The sequence below is a fragment of the Chionomys nivalis genome, chromosome 17 (genome assembly GCF_950005125.1).
Source record: "Chionomys nivalis chromosome 17, mChiNiv1.1, whole genome shotgun sequence".
NCBI lineage: Eukaryota > Metazoa > Chordata > Mammalia > Rodentia > Cricetidae > Chionomys > Chionomys nivalis.
In genome coordinates, this window is record NC_080102.1 from 51,102,671 (window position 1) to 51,125,187 (window position 22,517).

The following is a 22,517-nucleotide window of genomic DNA, read 5'->3' on the forward strand; positions in this document are numbered from 1 at the left end:
ATATTCATCATCTTACTTGAATGTCATTATCTTCTCGTCCAAATTTGTACCTGCAAACATGTAACAGTTGTGGAGTGCCAGGTCCTTCTGATGACACCTTCACACCAGTTCTTGAGTGACATCTGTATTCATGTCCCCCTCCCATGAATGCTGAGGGGGAAGCATGGGAACTGGAATGTCATTGGAGCCAGGGATCAAACTGGGGGAGTCAGTCCCCAGAAGCTACAGGTTTTGTCAGCACACAAATATGCTTCTCATTGGTGGGCCCAGCATTTGTAAAATGCATGGTTTGCACCTGTAAAACAAGATTGTCTAAGGCTACTAAATTTTCATCAACAGTTTTAGTAACTACATGCTTGCTATTAATTTGATTCAAGACATTTTGCTTATGTTATTTATGGATGGAATGAACTGAATTCTATTTGCTCCATAATATACAAATGAACATGCTATTAAAAAAACATTTTCATTCTGTTCAGGACTTTTTATTTTTATGGATTTTATTCCCTGGTGCTAATACTCCCTCAATGGGCAGGCTAGCATAGACATACAAAAACACCTCATTGCTGGTCTGTAATAGTCCATAAGGCTTTTGAAACCACCACAATATGATATCAGCAGTGAAATGGTATTGGAGGTTTCCAAATAAATATGTCACCCCTTTCTATCAAATTTAAATGATATGACGCTGGTAAGGATGATTTAAAACAAGCCAACGATTAAGATTACCAAACAGACAAAATGTTTTCTCTTTCAAGCATAAAACCCAAAGACAATTCCATGGTAATTTAGGAAACTGATAATGTCTTTATTTCCGAAAAGAATCAACAGCAAATCCAATGTGTGAGAGATGGGGGGATGTGAGTAGATCTCAGCCTACAATCTGAGCTTTGGGTCATAGAAAACAGAACAAAGGGTTAGGGGACCAGGTAAAAACTTGGATGAAAAAGTTGAATGAAAACTTTGCCTTCCTCCAAGATGATGTCATGTGTAAGTCACTTTAAGAACAAATAATATTCCCTTGCACGACAAGCCAGAAAGGATGGTCCTCACGTGTCCTGTCACCGTGGTTCTGCTGTCACCTGGCTTTCCCTTTCAGAGCAGAGGAGAGGGCACTCTCTCTCCACACGGCTCTCTTAAGTGTGATCCCCAGCAGCCAGTTCCCAGAGCACTGCTCTCAAGTCTGGAACTTTCATGACTGGAGCAGAAATCCCTAAAGCAAGTGGAAAAACTAGTCACATAGCTTTAAACCAGTGGTTGGTTCTCAACCTCCCTAAGGTTGCTACCCTTTAGTACAGTTCCTCTGTGTTGTGGGGACCCCCAAGTCGTAAAATTATTTTCTTTGCTACTTTATAACTGGTTTTGAATTTTGTAATTTACAGTTATGACCATAATGTAAATATCTTTTAGATAGATGGTTAGATAGGTGGTCGCGACCCACAGGTTGAGAATCACCGCCTTAGACCTCTGACCCACAGGTTGAGAATCACTGCCTTAGGCTTCTGCTTCCTCTGAAGAAAGGGTAGCTGCAGTTCTAGGACCTCTGCCTTGGGTTTCTTGACTGTTGTGGCCTTCAGTTTTCACAGTACCCGGAGAGGCTGGAATCTGATGAATTAAAGTATCAGTGTCTCAGTTTAAACCTCTCCACTAAAGTCCTGTGTTCATTTACAACAGTTGAGGAAGCAGGCACACGACTCCATCGCGGGCGCTGGTTTAAATATCATCTTTCATCATTTCCCGCAGACAAACAGTAGCATAACAGGAAGCATCAAGATCAAAGGAGATGGACAGGGATGAGGTTACATCATCGGCGTGAGACCCTTCCACGTTAGCATCAGAGTCAGGATGGACTAGTTGGTACGACACATTGTGGGGATGTTTCAAGATGTGCCTGTAGCATCCTGGTACATTCAGCTTCAGGACGGGCACTCTAAACCTACAGGCCTGCAGTCCGTCCCTGCTCAGGACTCCACGGAACCACTGCCCTACTTTGTTCTCTGGGTACTGAACGTTGTATCCAAGTACTGGCAGAACCACCTGGGGAGGGCAGGGAGAAACCACAATACATGGATTAGCCTTCAGAAAGATATGCCATCATATTTTACCTTTATGACCACAACCCAGATTTGCAAAAACAGTGTCAAGCTATAAATATGATAGCTGGCCTAAGACGTTTTGAATACTACCTAGGATGCTTTTATCATTACCGGCAAAGTAAAGAGCTAACTAAAACCAAGGTCTAAGGAGACTTAAGGTCATCAGCTTATATCAGGTGTCACTGGGCAAACCAAAATTCAAAAATAAAGGCTGATTTAATTTTCCAGTAAGGACTCCATCTCCAAAAGCATGCAATCCTAAAGCAAGAGTCTTCTGTGAAACAAAGAACTGTCTCTACTGCTGGCCACTGCTATTTTGGATGATAATCTGAAATTCCTTTTAATAAAAAGCAACAAAATAATCAGTCAACAGGAAATATTTTCATTTTGTCAGCTGTATGCGCATGAGTAAACCATGATCTACAGCGGGTTTTCTCCTGTGACCTGCAGAGGTTTTCTCCTGTGATCTGCAGAGGTTTTCTCCTGTGATCTGTAGAGGTTTTCTCCTGTGACCTGCAGAGGTTTTCTCCTGTGACCTGCAGAGGTTTTCTCCTGTGATCTGTAGAGGTTCTCTCCTGTGATCTGCAGGTTTTCTCCTGTGACCTGCAGAGGTTTTCCCCTGTGATCTGTAGTGGTTTTCCCCTATGATCTACAGAGGTTTTTCTCCTGTGACCTACAGAGGTTTTCTCCTAGGATCTATAGAGATTTTCTCCTGTGATCTGTACAGGTTTTCTCCTGTGATCTGTGAGGTTTTCTTCTGTGATCTGTGAGGTTTTCTCCAGTGATCTGTAGAGGTTTTCTCCTGGGATCTGTAGAGGTTTTCTCCTGTGATCTGTAGAGGTTTTCTCCTGTGATCTGTGAGGTTTTCTCCTGGGATCTATAGAGATTTTCTCCTGGGATCTGTATAGGTTTTCTCCTGGGATCTATAGAGGTTTTTCTCCTGTGACCTGCAGAGGTTTTCTCCTGCGATCTGTACAGGTTTTCTCCTGTGATCTGTGAGGTTTTCTCCTGTGATCTGTGAGGTTTTCTTCTGGGATCTGTGAGGTTTTCTCCTTTGCTGAAGCTAGACAGCATGTCTGTATACTAAAATGCATTTAGAAAAACAGGCAAAATCTTCAAATATAGATGAATCTCAAAGAAGCTAGACACGGAAGTCTGAGGCAGGGTATGGATTGGAATCCAGCCTGGGCCACAGCTAGGCTTCAGAACCTTGATTCACTTGTGACCCACATTATAAAATTGTATATGATCCTAAGTATAAAACTCCATAAAATTGATATAAAAACCAAACACTGATAATAAATCATAAAAGATTTATTTCAAGACAATTCTTCAATACATATATAATTCTGCCATTTATTAAAGACAATATAATTATAATTAAGTTATTAAAGCAAACATGCATACCAGTGAGATGATATGCTCTTTCTTTTCATATAAATAAATCATTAACTCTTGCCTGGACATTTGAAACCCTAGGAGGGAAAGCATTTTCAATGTTTTTCAGAGTTGACAGACATTTAGATTTTGTAATCTTTGGCACTAAGAGTGCCATTTCATATAAGCACACGGCCCAAAAGGGCATAGGAATATTTAGAGCCATTTCATAAAGTGTTGGAAATTCTGTCCTAATTCCAAATCAAAACTCATTCACTATCTTTTTTATAACACTCAGTTCAGCAACTAAGACAGCAACTTTTAAAATCAAATACAGTCCACGCATATATCAATATTCACATGCTGATAAATGATGGTAGGAAAACAATAAGTCTTTGCTTTCCAGAAGTAAATCATGGTTTTTTAAGAAAAGAAAACTTTGTGCGCACACCAAAACCTACAACTGATAATATGTAATGGTCTGGAATCTGAGCTGAGGTATTTCAGGCATCATCATCATTATCATCACCACCATCATCATCACCATCATCCATCACCAAAATCCTTCACCATCATCAATCATCATCAATCACCATCAACATCATCACCATCATCAATCACTATCATTCATCACCATCATTCATCACCATTGTCAATCATCATCAATCACCATCATCATCACCACCATCATCATCAATCAACATCATTCATCACCATCATTCATCACCATCGTCAATCATCATCATCACCATCATCATCAGTCACCATCATTCATCACCATCATCATCATCAATCACTATCATTCACCACCAACACCATCATCAATCACCACCATTCATCATCATCATCATCAATCACCACCATTCATTACCATCATTAATCAACATCACCATCATCATTATCAATCACCATCATTCATCACCATCATCACCATCATCATCATCTATCATAATCATCATCACCATCATCATCATCATCTATCATAATCATCATCACCATCATCATCATCATCTATCATAATCATCATCACCATCTACAATGCTAGACAGGATGGTACACACAGGGCAAAGTGGCTACGCAGAACCAAGTCTGTATTCAAGCCACATGATGCAAAACCAGTGAATGCATCTAAAAATGCCTTGGGTCCATTTTGCATTTGATTTTTAATTCATTTTCTATCCCTATACATTCAGAAACATTGAATTGCTACAGAAATTTCACAACCTCCACATTTAATCATGGGATCACAATCTACAGTCTAAGAAGCTGGAATATAGAAAGATACACATTTATGTAACTTTTTCCAAACATAAAACCACAGTGATCACAGTGATAGAAATTAAATCAGTGGTTCCCATGAAATAGGATTAATGCGACCCTGGAAAGATGATTAATGTGGAGGCCAAACATTGGGAAACACTGGAGGGAGACATGAATATTGGGAAATATATATAAAAGCAAGCACAAATTAAATATTAGGGTATGGATTATAGCATAATAGGTTTATTTAAGCATAAATGTATTAAAGAAGCATAAATTACTAGGATATAAAATAGAGCACTTCAAAAGTTACCTAGGAAGGGAGGGTCAGATTTGTCTTTTGTGGACAATGTTTACTTAAATTTAAGTGATGGTAACTTTTAACCAAACTTACCTGGTGTATTGTGTATGTGTTAGCAGATTCCTCTTCTTTGGTCACCAGATGAACCTAGTTTCATAAAATACAATGGAAATGAGTAGTTTCCCACTGTTCAAATTACCACAGTGTTTCCTAACTCTGATTTATACACTGAATATACATATGTTCAAACACAATCTTTTTATAATAACCTGTCTCCAGAGGAGCCCCCTACATAAAAGACAGGCCAGTTCTTTCTGCTTTAAGCACGCACTACTGAAGCTGAAAGCAGCGACAGTGGCTGCCCGGAGGTGACACTTTCCTCAGTCATCAATGAATGATACCAAATCAAATGTCTGCTTCTGTATAGCCAGCCCCTACCTTCAACCGCCCCTTTTCCCAGGAAATACAGTAATATTTTATTCAGTCATCTTTTTTGTAGGTATTTGTTTGAGAGGACTGTAGGAGACATCTGAAAGCTGAAAGGAATAAAGAAGCATGTGATAAATTAACTTTGAGAAAGTCTGCTGCCCAGCATCACAGATCACATAACTCCTGGCTGGAGAGATGCTCAGCTGTTAGGAGCGCTGCTCATGTAGAGGACAGGATTGGCGATACAGCTGTGCCTGTATAAATCATGAGTTTTCAGACATAGGGACAATAAATGCCTGCTGGATTTTCTTTTAATTAGGTTGAGATTTCTATTACCTGAAACAAACTAGCCTTAATTCATACATCATGGAGTCTATCACTGATCTAGTAAAGACTTCTTTATACAGAGTTTAGTCTACCTTTCCTCTAGTTCTGAAGGGCTGGGCCTTCATGTTCCTCCAGAGGAGACCCACTTAGACTCCTGGGTCTTTTTAGGAGCACTACATGCGCCTAAATATGTTCTGAATTTTTTCTTTCCCATCTGGACCTCAGTTCTCACACCTAAAAAAATACAAGTTCAAGGACCAGACCTCTGAAATCCTTTACTCCCCTAAAATCCAACAGTTTTTGCAATAAATAACATGAAACACTACTCAGGGTCTTGTCCCTGGTTTTAACCACTATAAAACTAACTTAAGATAATGTTAGAAAAAACTTCTTTGTTCCTTTATTTTACACTATTATGGGAATTCTCACAAGACTTATGGAATTCAGCTTCACTAATTAGTTCAAAGCTATATAGATAAAAGTGCCACATGGACTGGGAAGAAATGGAAAAAGCAAGTTTTATAAAAATAGTCATGACATAACTTCATTAATATAAACGTCATAAAGTCACATGTATATAAAACCACATGTATAGGAAAGAAACATAGCATCCTCTATACTCATAACATATAGAACTTACGTTTTTTTTTCCTTTTAAGCTGTACAGCTCCTACACCTGCCTTACCTTGGCATTATATACAAATAAAAGTCATACAGGAGAAAGCAGGGAGCAGGCTGACAAACCATACTGGGCAACAAGGAAGTAAGGGAAAGCACCTCGCTGTGTGTGCAGACACGCCAGCTCTGCATGGTGTGACCGTTGTCTTTAAGAGGGCAGCTTAACATGTCTGGGGCATTACACGAACAGATCTGTCTGTTTTTGAGACGTGCTCTTTAGAGAAAGCTTTACCACCTTTCATTGCAAACACTGACTCCTTCTTCACTTAGCAACACATGTTGACTCCCAGCTGTCAGAAAAGTAAAGCCTGAGATTATTGTGTGATATTTTGACCATATTCTGACAATAAAGCTTGCTTGAGTCAGAGGGCAGAGCTAGCCACTAGCTGATCAAAATTAACCATAGAGGTTTTGGAGGACTGAAGACAGATAGGAGACAGGAAGTAGTAAGGTGGGGCTGAAAGAGGATCTCAGCCTTTTGGATAGGTCACTGGAGGCTGCTCTGCTGCTTCTTTGATCATGCAGATTCCTACCCAGTATCTGAATCCCAATTTTTGATAAAGAATAATTAAATAAATGATTCAAGAGATAAGCAAACGGAAATGTTTTGCAGTTACTGTTTCTGGTGTGGCAAGTCACCTCCTTGATGGATGGATACTCACTTTACTGCTTGGGACATGCTCGTCAACATCTTCATCCAAGCAGATCAGGTCCCCCTCCACCACTCTGGATCCATAGGCTGCAAGTCTGTAAGATGCTGCCTCATTCCAAATCTTGCTACTGTATGCGTGGATGTAGAATATGCGCATGGAATGAGGAAAAGAGAACCAGGCCTGGATACAGCCTTCCTCCGTCACGCCGAAGCGATGCAAGGACTCCAGCAAAGCCCGCTCTCGAACTCGGAACTCAGGCATCAGTGACAGCGTGCCTTTCGCGTCCTCTGAAATGAAGGACAAATCAGCTGGTAGGCACCTCCACTGTAGAGCGACCTGGGGGAGACTTTTACAAGCAGTCTAAATGAGAGGCCATAATTCTGTGGAGACACTGAACACTACTAGTTAAACCCAATTATACTTTTAAAAACTTGCCTTTTTCTTTTTAAACTTTTATTTTCTTTAAAACATAAGAAAGATCAAGCGAGTCTAGCATTAGGAAGGGCTGGTCAGATCCCTTCCTCAAAACAGTTAATCTAATTCAGAAGACTGCCCAACAAAAAGAACTAATCACCAGGGGTTGGTTAAACGGTAAACTGGAGGGGCCTAGGAGTTTCTGAAGAACTGTTATAGACATACAATAGAAAGTCAGATGAATAAATTGTGACAGTCTGTATCCTAGCTAATGGGTTTTAAAACATGTATTGCGGAGCCCCAAAGATGCTTATTCATGGAGGGCCTTGTAACTACTGTTTAGTAAAAGTACTGGGTGCTCCTTGGGCGCATAAAGCTTCGGAATCACTGACAAGAGAATTATTGTCTCAAATTCTACAAGAGGAAAAAAAAATCACACGTGGACAGAGAAGCCATCGCTCACCTGCCGCCACACTCAGAATCTGAATCACATTTCTTTAGTGTGTCTGTGAACAGTGCTATATACACACATCAAATCAAGTGCCAAAGGGGAGCCAGGAATACGCGACAGCTCCTCAGAAACAATTCCTAAAGGTCACAGATGGAGGATTTGCTGGTTGCTGCGCCTACTACCAGCAGAGCAGTGTGGGGTGAGACTCGTTCTACAGGACCTCAGGGAGGGGAGACAGGGAAAGACTTCCCGCCTCTCCTTACCCCGCTGTAGAGGTACGACAGACAAAAGTCCAAGCAAGCCAGATAAAAGGAAGTACCTGCGTCAGGCGCCAAACGATTCAAAGTACAAACCGTTCCCATTCTCCCTCCACTCTAACAGTCCCCCAGCTCAGCTACACCTGATATTTCTCAGTGTGTTCACTTGAAGGACAGGCCCACGCAGGGTATTTTTATCTGTGTCTGTATTAGCATAGATCAGCAAAGAAACTGACATACCAGTTTGGAGAAAGTATGTCTTTGCTTTATTTACAGGATCATCCACATCTTCTGGTGTAAGAAATAATTTTATGGCCTTCACCTTGAAAAATTAACCAAGTAAACAGGTTTTAAAAATTGGCAAAATTACTTTTTGAAAAAGGTGCAAACTCTTGGGCATCTGGAAAGGACGGAAAAGGTTGCTGTTATTTTCTTCCTTGAGCTTTCAACATTTAATAAGTTTTACACATAGAGACGACCCTTCCATACAGACCAAAAGTAACTACAACACTGGAGAAGCCCTGAGCATCTCATTTCTGTCCCTCCGTGTTCAGCCAAGATACAAACAGTCTACATACTCAGACTTAGCCAACACACAACAAAAACAGCAGAGGAATCAACAGTATCAAGCCATTAGTTTCACTTATATTCTCAAGTTCTTTGAATTTTTGGTTCCTAACAAATAACTTAGGGCTGTCAAGATGACTCGACATATAAAGGTGCTTGACGCCAAGCCTGAGGACCCGAGTTCAGTCCCCAGGACTCACGTAGTGGAAAGAGAGAACTGGCTTTGGCAAGTTGTCCTCAATTTTAATATTTGATTTAACATCTTCATAGTTTGCTTTAAGTCATACATATATATGATGTTTCTTTTTTAATTTAAAAAAGGTATCTACTTAATTCCTGTTATTTTATCTCTGGGATTTATTTCTGAGTATGTAGCTCATAGTATGAAAGCAACTTAGAATAATACATTCATCCCAATTTCCATTCCATCTTCTTCTATAGTATTTATCCAAACAAATATTCATAAAAAGTTAATACATCTGTGGTGGCTGATTTTCTGACAACTTGACACATGCCAAGGTCATCTGGGATGAGGAAGTCTCAGTTAAGAAAATGTCCCTATCAGATTGGCCTGTGAGCAAGTTTTAGAGCATTTTCTTGATTAATGATTGATATGGAAGGGCCCATCTCATTGTGGGCAAGTGGACCTTGATTATTAAAAAAAAAAAAAAAAAAAAAAAAAAAAAAGAACACACTGAGCAAGCCATGGGAGCAAGCCTGTAATCAGTGTTCCCCATGGTCTCTGTTTCAGTTCCTGATTCAAGTTCCTGCACTGGCTTCTTCTAATGATGGACTGTCACCTGTACAACCAACCAGCCCTTTCTTCCCGGGTTACTTTTGGTCATGGTGTATTATCACAACTCTAGGAAGCAAACTAAGACCACAGCTGAGCAATTATGGAGCCTCTGACACACGCTGTGTGGGATGTGATGGGTAGAGCACTATCCTAGAAAGGATGAACAATTTCAACAAGACAATTACAACAAAGCATAACAAGATGAGGAGTCCCAGATCACAAACCAGGGGACATTTACATTGAGGTACAGAATGTAAAGACTAGGAAAGGAATGCTTTAAGCAAAAAGAAGGTGTGGCATGCCAGCTACAGGAACTGGCCTCCGAGTTAGCTCTTACGAGGTCCTCTGTGGGTACCCATGCCTAGCACAGTCCTCTCCCACATGTACAAGGTCTGGTATGTATGAGCAGAACTTAGCAAGGCTAAAGGTCCAACCCTTTGCCTGGTTTGTGGATCTATCAGTTGTTCTGCCAGAGGATCTTTTATTCAGTTACAGATTCAAGAAATCATTGGTCATGTCTACGTCATCTCAAATAAAAGTTAAACACAAGGTCAATGTACATAGCTTTCTTTCTTATCATGTGACTCCAAGAATACAGTAGCTGCCCAGCAGATCTCCAAGGATATAAAATATGATGCATGATGTGTGTGAGTATATGTGCATGCATGCATGCACACACATGCAGTTACATGCCACGATTAAGGGTAATATATGAAGAATATGTAAGAAGTACAAATGATTAGAATTAAGATTATATTTATGAAAACTCATACCATTTCATTCTTCAGCAAAGCCAATCCAATTTGGTCTGTCTGAATTTTCCTTCCTTTCCCAAATCTCTGTGGTCCATAGTAATTCACAAAGCCTTTATTCTATGAATATAACAGAAAAAAATAAATTAGAACTTTATAAATATAGTATGTCAAAGTATAACCAAAACATTTCTCTTCATATTTAATTGAGAAATCCAGTAATCACCAATAATACAGAGGAGCCAAAAGGTCTGAGAAATGCTAACTGGTCACACATCAGAAGGAGAATGGGGCATATTCAAATCAGCCTGGAAATCCTCAGGGGCCCTGTGCAAAAGGGAGATGAAGTGGAGAAGAAGGGAGGGTGCCGAGACTCAAGACCTGCCTAGGCTGTGAGACTCTGTCTTGGAAATCAAACCAACCAAAATTTACCATGTAAAACCAATGAAGACCAAAGCCTTCTACTCACAACACTGAGGGATCCCTGCACACACGACCTGAAGAGCTAAGCCAAGAGAGATGAGGTGTACTGAGATACGCAGCACATTAAACCTGCATCTCATCCTCTCTCGTGTTCTTTCTTGTTTTGAGATTCTTCTGCTGTGGGGAGAGCAGAATAAGGGGAAGACCTCTGTTCCCATCCTGCAAGCTTCGTCCCTTTAAGTTAGTAACTTATACTTTCGTTCACCCCAGCTTCTCTCTGTTATTTCCCGAGAAGGGACAAAGTCACCTCTCGATGCCATGCTTCGAAACTGTCATTACTCAGAATATGTGATTACAATTGGTCTCTGTGTGTGTGTGTGTGTGTGTGTGTGTGTGTGAGAGAGAGAGAGAGAGAGAGAGAGAGAGAGAGAGAGAGAGAGAGAGAGAGAGAGAGAGAGGGCGCACATATATGGTCACGAGGTCCGGGGACTTTCTTGAAAATTAAGTCTTCCACACAGCTTATGAGAGAAGCAAACATTTATTCAACCAATAACCACAACTGAGCACCAACTCAAGGCTTGTCCACGAAGGAGGCTAACGGAAATTGTTATCAGAACAGCACAAAAGCAACAGCACACAAGGGACGTACTCCCTATAGTAAATCTCAGCTTTTTGAAAATTATTTCAACCTTGTGCAAAACAGTGTTGGAAGGCTTAGGATAGCTGGAATTATTATCCCTCTGAATTATTAAATATAACCAAAAGTTTATAACCAGAGCTATAACTCTCTAAAGAAAATATCAAGGAACCCTTATTTTCAAGCTACTTAACTTTATTTCTCATAAAAAGACTTTTAAAGTCTACTGGCTGATAAAAAGGCATGGCAGACAAGGAACTCCCCATGCAGGCCTGATGACCTGATTTTCATCCCTGAAGTCACAGTGGAAGGGGAAAATTGACTCCTAAAAGCTGTGTTTTGCGTACAAACGCGTGTACACATTCGCACACACACGTACACATACACAAACTCACACAGAGTCACACAGACACACATGTACTCATACACAGAGAGAGAGAGACACGGACAACACTACTAAATAAACTCAGATTTTAAAAGAGGAAGCTGTCTAAAGTTAAGATCGTTTCCGATGGGACCTTCTCAACAGGCAATGTGTTTTCACGAATACAAAACACACCTGGTCATTCATGCTATCCCTCAGCATTCACAGAAATCCCTTAAAGACATTATTTCAGTAAGTTTTCAGAAGGAAAAAAAAGTAGAATTTGTAGGTGGGTCAGCCATTGTACACAGATTGTACACAGAGTATACAATCTGAGAAGTATTATGTACAATTCAAATCGGAATTTCAAGTTTTTGTTTGTTTGTTTTGCATTGCCACCAGTGGCCACTTCTACACAAGGGCAGCTAACTGACTGCAACAGGAACCATAGGCCCACAAAGTCGTCAAGAACATTTACTATGGAGCCCTATGGAGAAATGGCACCAAAGGTTATGTGTGCACCTTTAAATGCCTAATGGGTGTGACTTAAAACCTCAGAGTTATTGCATGGTGGCTGAGTAGGTTCTGTACACATGTCCTACTCAGCCTGTATGAACATATGAAACAATTAAAGAAATAGAGCCAGGTGGTGATGGTGCACGCCTTTAATCCCAGCACTTGGGGAGCAGAGGCAGGCAGATCTCAGTGAGTTTGAGGTCAGCCTGGTCTACAAAGCAAGTTCTAGGACAGCCAGGACTGTTACATTGAGAAATCCTGTCTCAACAAAAGGGAAAAAAAAAGGTAGGTAGGAAGAAAGGAAGGTAGATAGAAAGGAAGGAAAGAAAAGGAAGGAAGGAAGGAAGGAAGGAAGGAAGGAAGGAAGGAAGGAAGGAAGGAAGGAAGGAAGGAAGGAAGGAAGGAAGTAGGGAGGGAAGGAAAGGAGGAAAGAAGGAAGAAAGAAAAGCCATGAATTTGAGAGACAGCAAGATGTAATTACGTCTTAAAGAGTACAAAAATTAAGTAAAAAAATAATGTCTACGATTTATAGTTCATATGCATTAAAGAAAACCCAACAGTAGGTAAGAAAGGCAAAAGATGTGTACAGCTCTCAAAAGTAAGGTACCTATTTACCCAAGACATCTAGAGGAAAACCACTGAACAAAGCAGCCACAGTGTGAACAGCTGTCCAAACTACCACACACTCCTGAGGGAAGACGCTAGAGAGAATCTGTCTCAGAGAGCCTCTTCTGGGGATCCACATACATTGTTGTAGCCCACTTTCTCTTGAACTACCAACGGGTTCCCAAATCAAGATATGAAGACTTATAATTACAAATGCTTGGCCTTAGCTTAGACTTGTCCCACCAGCTCTTATAACTTAATTTAACCTGTTTCTCTTCGTCTGCATTTTGCCTCGGGGCTTTTTTTAACCTTTCTTTCATTCTGTATGTTCTACTTTTCCTGCTTCTGCTGTATCTGGCTGACTGGCCCTGAGCCTATCCCTTCAGAGCCTAGATTCCTCCTCCTAACTATTCTCTCTGCCCACCAGCCCTACCTATCCCTCTTCTGCATAGCTATTGGCCATTCAGCTTTTTACTGGACCAGTCAGGTCCCTTAGGCAGGCAAGGTGAAATAGATATAACACATCTTTACATAGTTAAACCAATATTCCACAACATAGTGTCTATTAATTTATGTATTATTTTAATATAAAAACACATCAAGAAAGCAAAAGAAGCTAACATTTAATTATTATTTTAGAAATTAATTACATATGCACACACGTCACAAAAATCATCTTTTTTTTTGTCTGAGAGGATTACAGAGATTCCCCTGCAATCTATTTTCAAACTGTGTTTTCTCACCTTAACATTGTCTGTCGCCTCCAAAACTCTCTCACTCAGGCTTGCCGCATCATTCATGTGATTTTTGAGATGTCTGATGACAATATCAAAGTGGTTTCCTTTGAGCTGACCAAGTCTCAGAGAATCACCCACAGACCGAATATTAAACACACTCATTCGCTTCTTTTTGATTTCCTTTTCAATACTTTTCAACCTATAAGTAGTAAATCATATAATCAGCTAAATCTAAATTTAAAAATAAAATTATATATATAAAACCCAGCTTTAAAATGATAGCTGCCAGGCAACTCCTATCAAAATATAAGCACGATGAATGGCTGGAGAGATGGCTCAGCGGTTAAGAGTATTGGCTGCTGTTACGGAGGACATAGTTTGGTTTCCAGCACCCACATGGTAGCTCACAAGCATCTGTCACTCCAGTCACAGGGGTTCCAGCACCCTCTGCTGGCCTGTACACAGGCAAAACATCCATATACATTAAATAAGTGCAATGTTTTTGTGAAATTCTAAATTAATGTTAGTGAATAAGCACGAAATAGTCACTGTTATAGGACTAGACTAAGAAGGTTAGTTTGACAACATGAACAGGTGTGTCAGCTGTCTGCCTTCCCCTAGCTAGAGTGGCAGAGGCTCCCAATGGTCCCAGTCCTCCCGTCCTAACTTGTCCACTCCTTCTCTGTGTCTTTCCTAACATTACTGAAGAACATCAGAGAAGCTGCTCTGAACACTTCCTTATTCAAACCTTCAGCTCTCTGCCAACTTTTAAAAACTAGATTTTAGGCTGGTAGTTGGTGGCGCACATCTTTAATCCCAGCCCTTGGAAGGCAGAGGCAGGCAGATTTCTGTGAGTTCGGGGCCAGCCTGGTCTACAAGAGCTAGTTTCAGGACAGGCTCCAAAGCTACAGAAAAACCTTGTCTCAAAGAGACCAAAAAAATAAATTTAAAAAAAAAACTAGATTTAAGATTTTTTTTCCTTAAAAAACAAAAAGGCAATATTTTTCTTTATTTATATTTTTAGTTCTTATTAAAATTGCCTATTTTATTTAGTAGGGATTGCTTGTTGTCCCTCTAAAACTTCTTGATTTCTACATCCACTAGATATTCGGGCCAAATCAAGGTCATCTCTCTTCTCTTTCTAGGAACTAAGAACATTTATTGCCTTTGGTTGCTAAAAGTTAGCCTTCGTCTTACCAGTGTGATAACTGAAGTTCTATCATTCGGAGCATAAAAGCTGCTATTATATAGGACTTAAAAGAATTTCCTTGCAAATAGTGCATGCTTAGTTTACACCTAAGTGCTAAAATACGAATAGCACATCCAACTAGGAAGAACTCTGATGCACGACTCAGCTTGCGCAAGTTTAAGGAAAACACCCAAAAGTTGCAGACTGAAGTAAAAGAATATTAACCACAGTATCATTTACAGGAGAAAACTGGATAAGATCCGTTTTTAAAAACAGGAATCTGTTAAGTCTTCTGTGAAAATTATTTTGCAACTCTCTCAGCAAAACCTCTCATATTATTTTATGATAAATATATAAATTACACAGGTAGTATGATTTTCATGTCTGAGATGTGTGCACTATGGAAAACATCTTGAAAACAAAGTGTTTACTGTGGTTATTTTTCAGCACTGCAGGCATTCATGAACTATCCCTTTTCTGTTTCTTAAATCTGAAGACTATTAAATTACTGCTAAAACTTGATTGCACTGAGAGGTAAAATTTGAGTCCTCTGCATTCTGTTTAGTAAGAATGTATTTTAAATGTAAGGACTTATGGTAAAGGCACTATAAAAAGAAAAAGATTTATAAATTTTATGTCTTCAATTACACTTTTCTGAATGCAAGTGCATATTTGAACATAGTATCAGATGTTTATGAACAACCCAGACAATTCAAATCTGTCGCTTGTCTGTTTCCATGCCAGAATTTCCTATTTTCTGTAAGATTTTTTTTCTTTTATTTGTGTGTGTGTGTGTGTGTGTGTGTGTGTGTGTGTGTGTGTGTGTGTGTGAATGTTTGCCCTGTGCAAGGAGAGGTCAGAAGAGGACACCGGATCCCATGGTGCAGACTGCAGGCAGTTGTTAGCTTCCCATTCTGAGCACTGGGAACCGAACCTAGGCCATCTGGAAGAACAGGAAGTGCTTTTAACCCAAGCCATGTCACCAGCCCCAAACTTTATATATATTTAACGCACATTTACACATACACAGGAGACAATTATTTTATTAATGCAGAATGTTCTGTTTGCTATGTAATTCGTTAGTTAATATCGATTATAAGGATAAGCTGGCTCTGCTATCATTCTGTGTTTTAACCTTCGGCTTTACTAGAGAGCAACACCGTATTACCTCTCTGGAGTCACTTTTCTTACGACCATAGATTGATAGGTGATTGCTTTCTTGTCTTTAAGGCCCGCATAACTGAAATCCGAAGGAATCACACCAAGTTTGATGGCTAAAAACCCAATTGCTTCAAACATCTCCAGATTTTCCTTTTGTAGGGTGAAAGCTGAAACAAAATATTCCCAGGTTACAAAAAAGAAGATGCCGTCCATAATTACCTTCTTCACAAACGAGCAGCTCAGGGTAACGAGCCTAACGTGAGGTGTGCTTTAATGAGAACAGAACCTGCATCACAGATCTCAGCTGTCCCTCAAAAGCACGTGTTGGCTTGTGAAAGGCACACATTAAAAATTGACATCCTCTCCCTGGGCTTACATGTGCACCTTCCAGTCTCCACATGGACCATTTCCATTCAGACATCCTAAATCTCAACACACAGGACTCCTGGTTTGTCACATTTCTATTCAGTCTTCGGAATCCAATGACATCAGTCCTGCCTCAAATGCTTTTCAGGATCCAAGGTTGAATGTTCCACAGTAAGGACTGTGCTGATTCTACAAATTATCACATGACTGCCTATATTAATAGTTGTCATGAAAAAACAAAGCAAAATGATGGCTGCTGGGAACTGAACGGAAAGCATAATAATTTAATTGAAATAATGTCAGAATGGGAAAATGATTAGATTCAGGAGACTAACAACAGCAACGGTGGAACAACCATGTAAATGTCCTTTATTCCATTAAAACGCACATTTAAGAATGACTAAAGAGGTGGGCTGGAGAGATGGAGCAGCCATCAAAGACTAGACTTGTGACAAAACCTCAAAAATGAATAAAATGGTAAATTGTATATAATATATATTTTACTGTAATTTTCCTAAACATTTAAAGGGTAGTAAATTTACTACATAAATACAGATATGTGTGTATACATGCATGGGACAGAGGAAATTTTAACATGAGGTATTTAGATGACAAAATGTCATCTAAGCAAAATTTCTTTTTTTATTCTTGGACACTGATAGCTTCATACTATCCTCTTAGTGAACCAGTAATTCCAACTTCTGTAAAATTAATTTAAACTAATGTATGAAAAAATTTGCATGTCTTGACTCATTATCCCAAACCACTGACACTATTTCGGTAGTATAAAAAATTAGGACCCGCCGGGCGGTGGTGGCGCACGCCTTTAATCCCAGCATTTGGGAGGCAGAGGCAGGCGGATCTCTGTGAGTTCGAGACCAGCCTGGTCTACAAGAGCTAGTTCCAGGACAGGCTCCAAAACCACAGAGAAACCCTGTCTCGAAAAACCAAAAAAAAAAAAAAAAAAAAAAAAGTTAGGACTCTAGAGCAAGTTAAACCACACGCCAGCAGTTCTCTGCCTATATGTTAATCTATGCTTACTTTTCCTTCAAACTGGACGAACTTGTCCACAGTATTGCTTTCCCCATGTTTACATTTGTGGATGCTAAGCTTTAAATATATGAAAGATTTCATAAGTCCAAAGGGTTTAAACATTCCTGTGGTCCCAGCACTTAGAGAAGCTAGAGTTTGGGATCAGCCTCCGTGAAGTGTGATCATGTCTAAGTAACAGCTTAGGGTTAGAGGGCTAACCTTGCATGCACAAGGTCTTTGGTTCAATCCTGAGCAATGCAAAAGAAATCTCACCCATTTCGTTATGAATTAATGCAATGTAAAGCCGAAACCACATCACTCCAAACTCAAACGTCTTACTTAGACCAGAATCCCCACGTGGCACAGCCTTGTTCCTGTGCCACACACAAGTGTACACACTCTTATATGTCTGCTAAATTAACTTATATGACCATCGGAAATACTTCCTACCCTCAAGCAAGATATGTAGACCAATAACCTGAACTTACACTCTGATGTTTCATCGGATCCATCCATCCTAGGATGTCCTTATAGCCCTTTAGGTTAATTCTCAAAATATATTCTCCACCCCAAATCAGCAGAAAATGCTTCCTGGAGGAACTGAGGAAACTCCACGCTAACCGTTCTGAGGCTGAAATTGGGGCAGGACTCAGAAACCTGTTCTTACAGCTCACCGAGCAATCACAATGCATGCTAACCCCTGAGCATACGTGGGATGCCTGATGAGTCAAGTGGGGGGGGGGGACATACACTACAGAGTATTCTTGTCCCTTCCCAAGGATGACAATATACCCATCTTACTGCCAAATAATTATAGGTGAGATTATTCTGGAAACTGAAAAATTAATACTCTAGAAACCACTCAAATACAAAACAATTGCTTCAACTCTATCCATTTGTGACTGTTGGCTGTACATGTCTTTATTATCCATACTTAAGTAGTGAATTTTCACATTTAGCATAATTCGCAAGGCTTCGTCTTTCTCCAAATATTCAGTCCATATGTTCTTCACAATAGTTCTATGACCAGGCCTATTTATTCAAATTACTCACCTTTCACAAATTTTACACAAGAAAACGACGATTTACAAAATTACCTGTATATACAGCTTTTCTTCTCTCACCGTCAAGACGAGATCTCTTCCCATGTGTGCGTGCTTTCACCCGGAACCTCACAGTGATGGCTGTGTTTGGATTCTCAGCACTGCGATTCTGCTCAGGGAACGACTTGGTTTCCACAAGGTTTCCAAACTTCTTGTTGAGAAAATGGTGCACAGCTTTCCTGTGATCTTTGTTCGTATCCGGTTCAAAGGTAAACGTGGAATTTTCTCTCTTTGCATCCAAATATTTGAAAAAACCAAGTGCTTCTTCTTCAGATACCAAATGGCAGAGTTCTTTATACTCAAGGTTTGGCTTTACAAAGATTTCACTGTTTTTCCCTACGGTTATTAAAAAAGGAAATGTCTGCCTGACGGCACTGTGTAAGACAGCTCTTTGGCTTTTCTCAAGGATCCTACCTAGTGAGAATTCCAGAGATGCTTCAGTTGACTCGGTTTGTGACTTCCATGTCCCTTTGACATCACAGGCAAACTTCTCCAGTAACGTATGAGTTTTTTCATCTAAAAGTGAACTTAATAAGTCAACATTTTCTTTTTTGCATTTAGAGGTCACACCGTTGACACTGTCTTCTTCATCCGAGCCGGACTGATGACTCTGGTCACCACTGGCGTACCCAGGCAAGTTAGCAGTGTCTTCGTCACCTTCATGTTCTAAGAATACATCTTGACTATTTAGCTTTGGCTTTTTGACAAAATGACTTGGCTCAGATTGTATTTTACTAATTTCATGAACAGATTCACCAGTGGCCTTACTGACTAATTGTCCCTGCTCATCAATCTCGGTAACAATGAAGTCACTTGGGGAGGCTTTTATAGTGCCCTGAAATCCAACATGATCATTAACGAAACATAAGGAACTAAACCTGACTCCACTATCTGTGTCCTCTTCCATTCTTAACAGTGCCTACAAAAGAGACAAAACAGGAACATAGATCTAAGAATGAAACTGGTTTGTAACATCCACTCAGCTATCTTCCTCTTAATTCTGTGGTTCATAAAAAGCACTAATAAGTTATTTTATGGACATATGTGTGTATTCTACTTTCATATAACACACACTATTAACAGTCTAACTATTTGTGACCAGAGGAGTGATTTGCATCTTGATTTCCCATTCAATCTAAGCTTCTATTATCTAGAACTAATATGACTCAACTTTGAACTGGAGAAATGGCTAAGCAGTCAATCTAACTTTTTGCAGAGGACCCCAGTTCAGCTCCCAGCACCCACATGGCAGCTCACAACCATCCCAAACTCCCGTGCCAGGGGGTCCGCTGTCTTTTTCTGACCTCTGCTGCACCAGGCACACCTGTGGTTCGCATGCATACGTACACACAAAACACATTATAACAAAAAAAGTTAATGGATTAAAAATGTTTAATTTTTTTTTTAAAAAAAAAGACATAAAATGGGTCAGTCTCAAGTTCATCTGAAAAGTAGTACCCTTAGGCCCACAGAGAAGAGAGAAGAAAATAGGTTTGTTTTTACAGTGATTGTCACCCCAGGAGCCTCGAGATCTCCTGGAGCTAATTCCAGAGACACTGCGGTAGTATTTTTATACACTGAAAGTTAGATCATGAGGAAGAGTGAGACAGAAAAGCCTACAGTAAATAGGTGTGAGCAGTTCTCCAGAAGCGTAAAGAAAGACTAGTCAGTCCTGGTCCTTCAGCTTTCTCTAAATTCCCTACACGAAAGACACAAAAATCCCAAGCTGACAAGAGGATATTTCTACCGAATCACCGGCTTCAGAGAATGGAAACCATCATCGAGTTTTCTTGGAGCTGTGGCACAAGAGCAATTCTACAGGAACCCCACAGTCGGCACCACCAGCACCATCGCACACGGGGCGGTGGGAAGCAACTTCACCGCTAGGCGCTTGCATTTCCCATACTTCACAAGTACTGTGTCATCTTGATCTAAATGACGTAGCAAACATCCGCCCTCCTTGGTCCTTTCCATTGGGCCAAGAACAAATGTAGCGAATTCTCTGTATCACCATGTCCACATTTATTTTCTTTGTTATATTCCCTGCAGTCCCTGCATTCCTAACGGAATTCTAAAGATTTCTCTTCTCCTGTCGTCTTCTCGGGGGAAAGACTTTTTTTTCTCTCAACCCACTATGTTAGATCTGGAGACTAGAATGACACTGCCTGTTTGTTGCCACTGATCTTTCCAAACAGGTTCTTTCCCTTCTACCTCGGTTCCTTTACAGATCTTGTCCTGGACTTTACCATCTTCCCACCTCGTCTCTGGGAACTCCTTCACTGAGACTTCCATCCTCTCGAGCAGATCCTCTCAGTCACACACGTGGATCATGTTTCTAGCCCCATCCCACATTCCCGCAATCTCCTCCGCAGCCTCTGCCCGCTCCGTTTCCGCTATTCACTCTTATCATTCTTACTATCAAATTTACCACCTACAGAAATCAATTTCCTGGTCAAACCTGTTTTGACATTCTTCAACAGTTCCAGCTCCCAAATTCTTAGGCATTGTGGCAGCCTTTTGACTATTTCTGTCTAGCCAACACTCATCTACTATGGGTAATGCCCAAGACACCGTATTAAAAGGTAAACTGTACCACCAGTGTTTAAAACCCCTATTGTTACATTTACAACAAAGTCTAAACTACCTACCCTGAGAGTTTGTGTCCTCTCTACTCTGTAAGGTGATATACCTTTATCCCATTACCCTCTAAACCACGGTCACACTCTCTAACGGCTCTCCTCACTACCTTTGTGGCAACTTCCTGTTCAGTCTTTTAGGATTCACATTCTCAGAGGTTTCCACTGACCAATAATCTAATCTGTGGGAACCAGCAACCCATTTTCTTTCAAAGAAAAAAACGATTTAATTTTCTGTACAGCAAATGTTTTTATTATTTACTGTCCATCTTCTTGAAGTTAGCGTCAATTCCACATGAGCAGGAATTCTACCTCATTCAATACTGATTAGCCCACATTTAGAATGGCACCAAGTATATAATAGATGACCATAGCATGTCTGCAATCAATATCAAAATAACAAAAACAACTGGAACACTGTAAGAGCTGTTATAGCGATGAGGAAGAAGGGTTAGCTTTTGTTTGTGATAATCAGAAATGGTATAATAAATTACTAATTAAGACTTCGAAAGTAGTTCAAGAGACAGAAGTGGGGCAGAAATACCACATGCAAGTACAAACAAAACGGGAAATATGTGGGAGGGGGAAAAAAAACGACAACCCGGCCCAGAGCAGTGGGAAGAGGGAAGAGGGTAGTAGTTTTGGAGAATACAGCTTAAGTCATGCTATGAAAAATACTGAACACTCTGTCAAAAGTTGGAATCTGTCTAGTGGAGGTGTTTCTAAAATGACTGATGGAACTCAGCAGTCAGCTGTGACCAAGTCCACAGGAGTCCACAGGATTCCAGAACTCTAGAGATTCTAGGAAAAGAAAGATCATATAAAGACAGTCTAGGCTACACGTGGGGACTGCAGCGACAGCAACGAAGGCAATCCAGCCAAGTAGGTAACAAAGCAGCGGAATGCAAAGACGGGCGAACCGCGGGGCGCGAGCTGGGCTGGCAGGAGCTCCTCCGCTGCTACTCAGGGCGAACCAAGGCTGCGGGGGACCCAGCCCTGGAGATCTTCAGCCCCGACCCTGCTCCAGCGGTGCCCGACACGCCTTCCTCCCCACTCCCAGCCCCGCGCCACCCTGTCCATGTCGCCCTTCTCGGGACCACGGGCATCGGATCTTCCACGTTCGCCACTCTTACACCCACGCGTAACCCAGCATCCCATTAGACTTAGCTGGCTCTACCTCGCTTCCGAGAAAGCGGTCCTCCCGTAGGCCACAGTGCGCATTCCCGGAAGCCTTCGCCTGCCCAGTCTCCTACCGGGACATTTAAAGGGACAGGCTCCCAGTTGTGTGGTTCCTCTCTGGTAGAGCAGCAGAGGGCGGGGAGAGAAAGGCGTGGCCTTCCAGGTTGGCCCCGCCCCTACTCTCATACTCCCGGGCTGCCCGCGCCGCCG

The 22,517-nt window shown here is 40.8% G+C and overlaps 1 protein-coding gene across 1 annotated transcript; it reads right to left on the minus strand.

The window, feature by feature from the left end:
• Nucleotides 1-830: 830 nt before the first annotated feature.
• Pus7l (pseudouridine synthase 7 like) lies at nt 831-22,480 on the minus strand. The gene is made up of 9 exons (XM_057792240.1): nt 22,306-22,480; nt 18,487-19,411; nt 15,999-16,158; nt 13,648-13,840; nt 10,380-10,478; nt 8,484-8,565; nt 7,131-7,408; nt 5,128-5,181; nt 831-2,037 (listed from the first exon to the last, which is right to left on the minus strand). The coding sequence occupies exons 2-9, from the start codon at nt 19,397-19,399 to the stop codon at nt 1,714-1,716; spliced, it is 2,103 nt and encodes a 700-aa protein (XP_057648223.1). The 5' UTR covers nt 19,400-19,411; nt 22,306-22,480; the 3' UTR covers nt 831-1,713.
• Between the last annotated feature and the right edge of the window lie 37 nt (nt 22,481-22,517).

Excerpts from the sequence above, each read along its gene's own strand:
- Pus7l (XM_057792240.1), bottom strand. The coding sequence starts at position 19,399 with ATGGAAGAGGACACAGATAGTGGAGTCAGGTTTAGTTCCTTATGTTTC. Across the intron at positions 16,159-18,486 it reads AAGAAAAGCTGTATATACAG|CTTTCACCCTACAAAAGGAA; the intron begins GTAATTTTGTAA and ends ATTTTGTTTCAG. Across the intron at positions 2,038-5,127 it reads ACACATACACAATACACCAG|GTGGTTCTGCCAGTACTTGG; the intron begins GTAAGTTTGGTT and ends TGCCCTCCCCAG.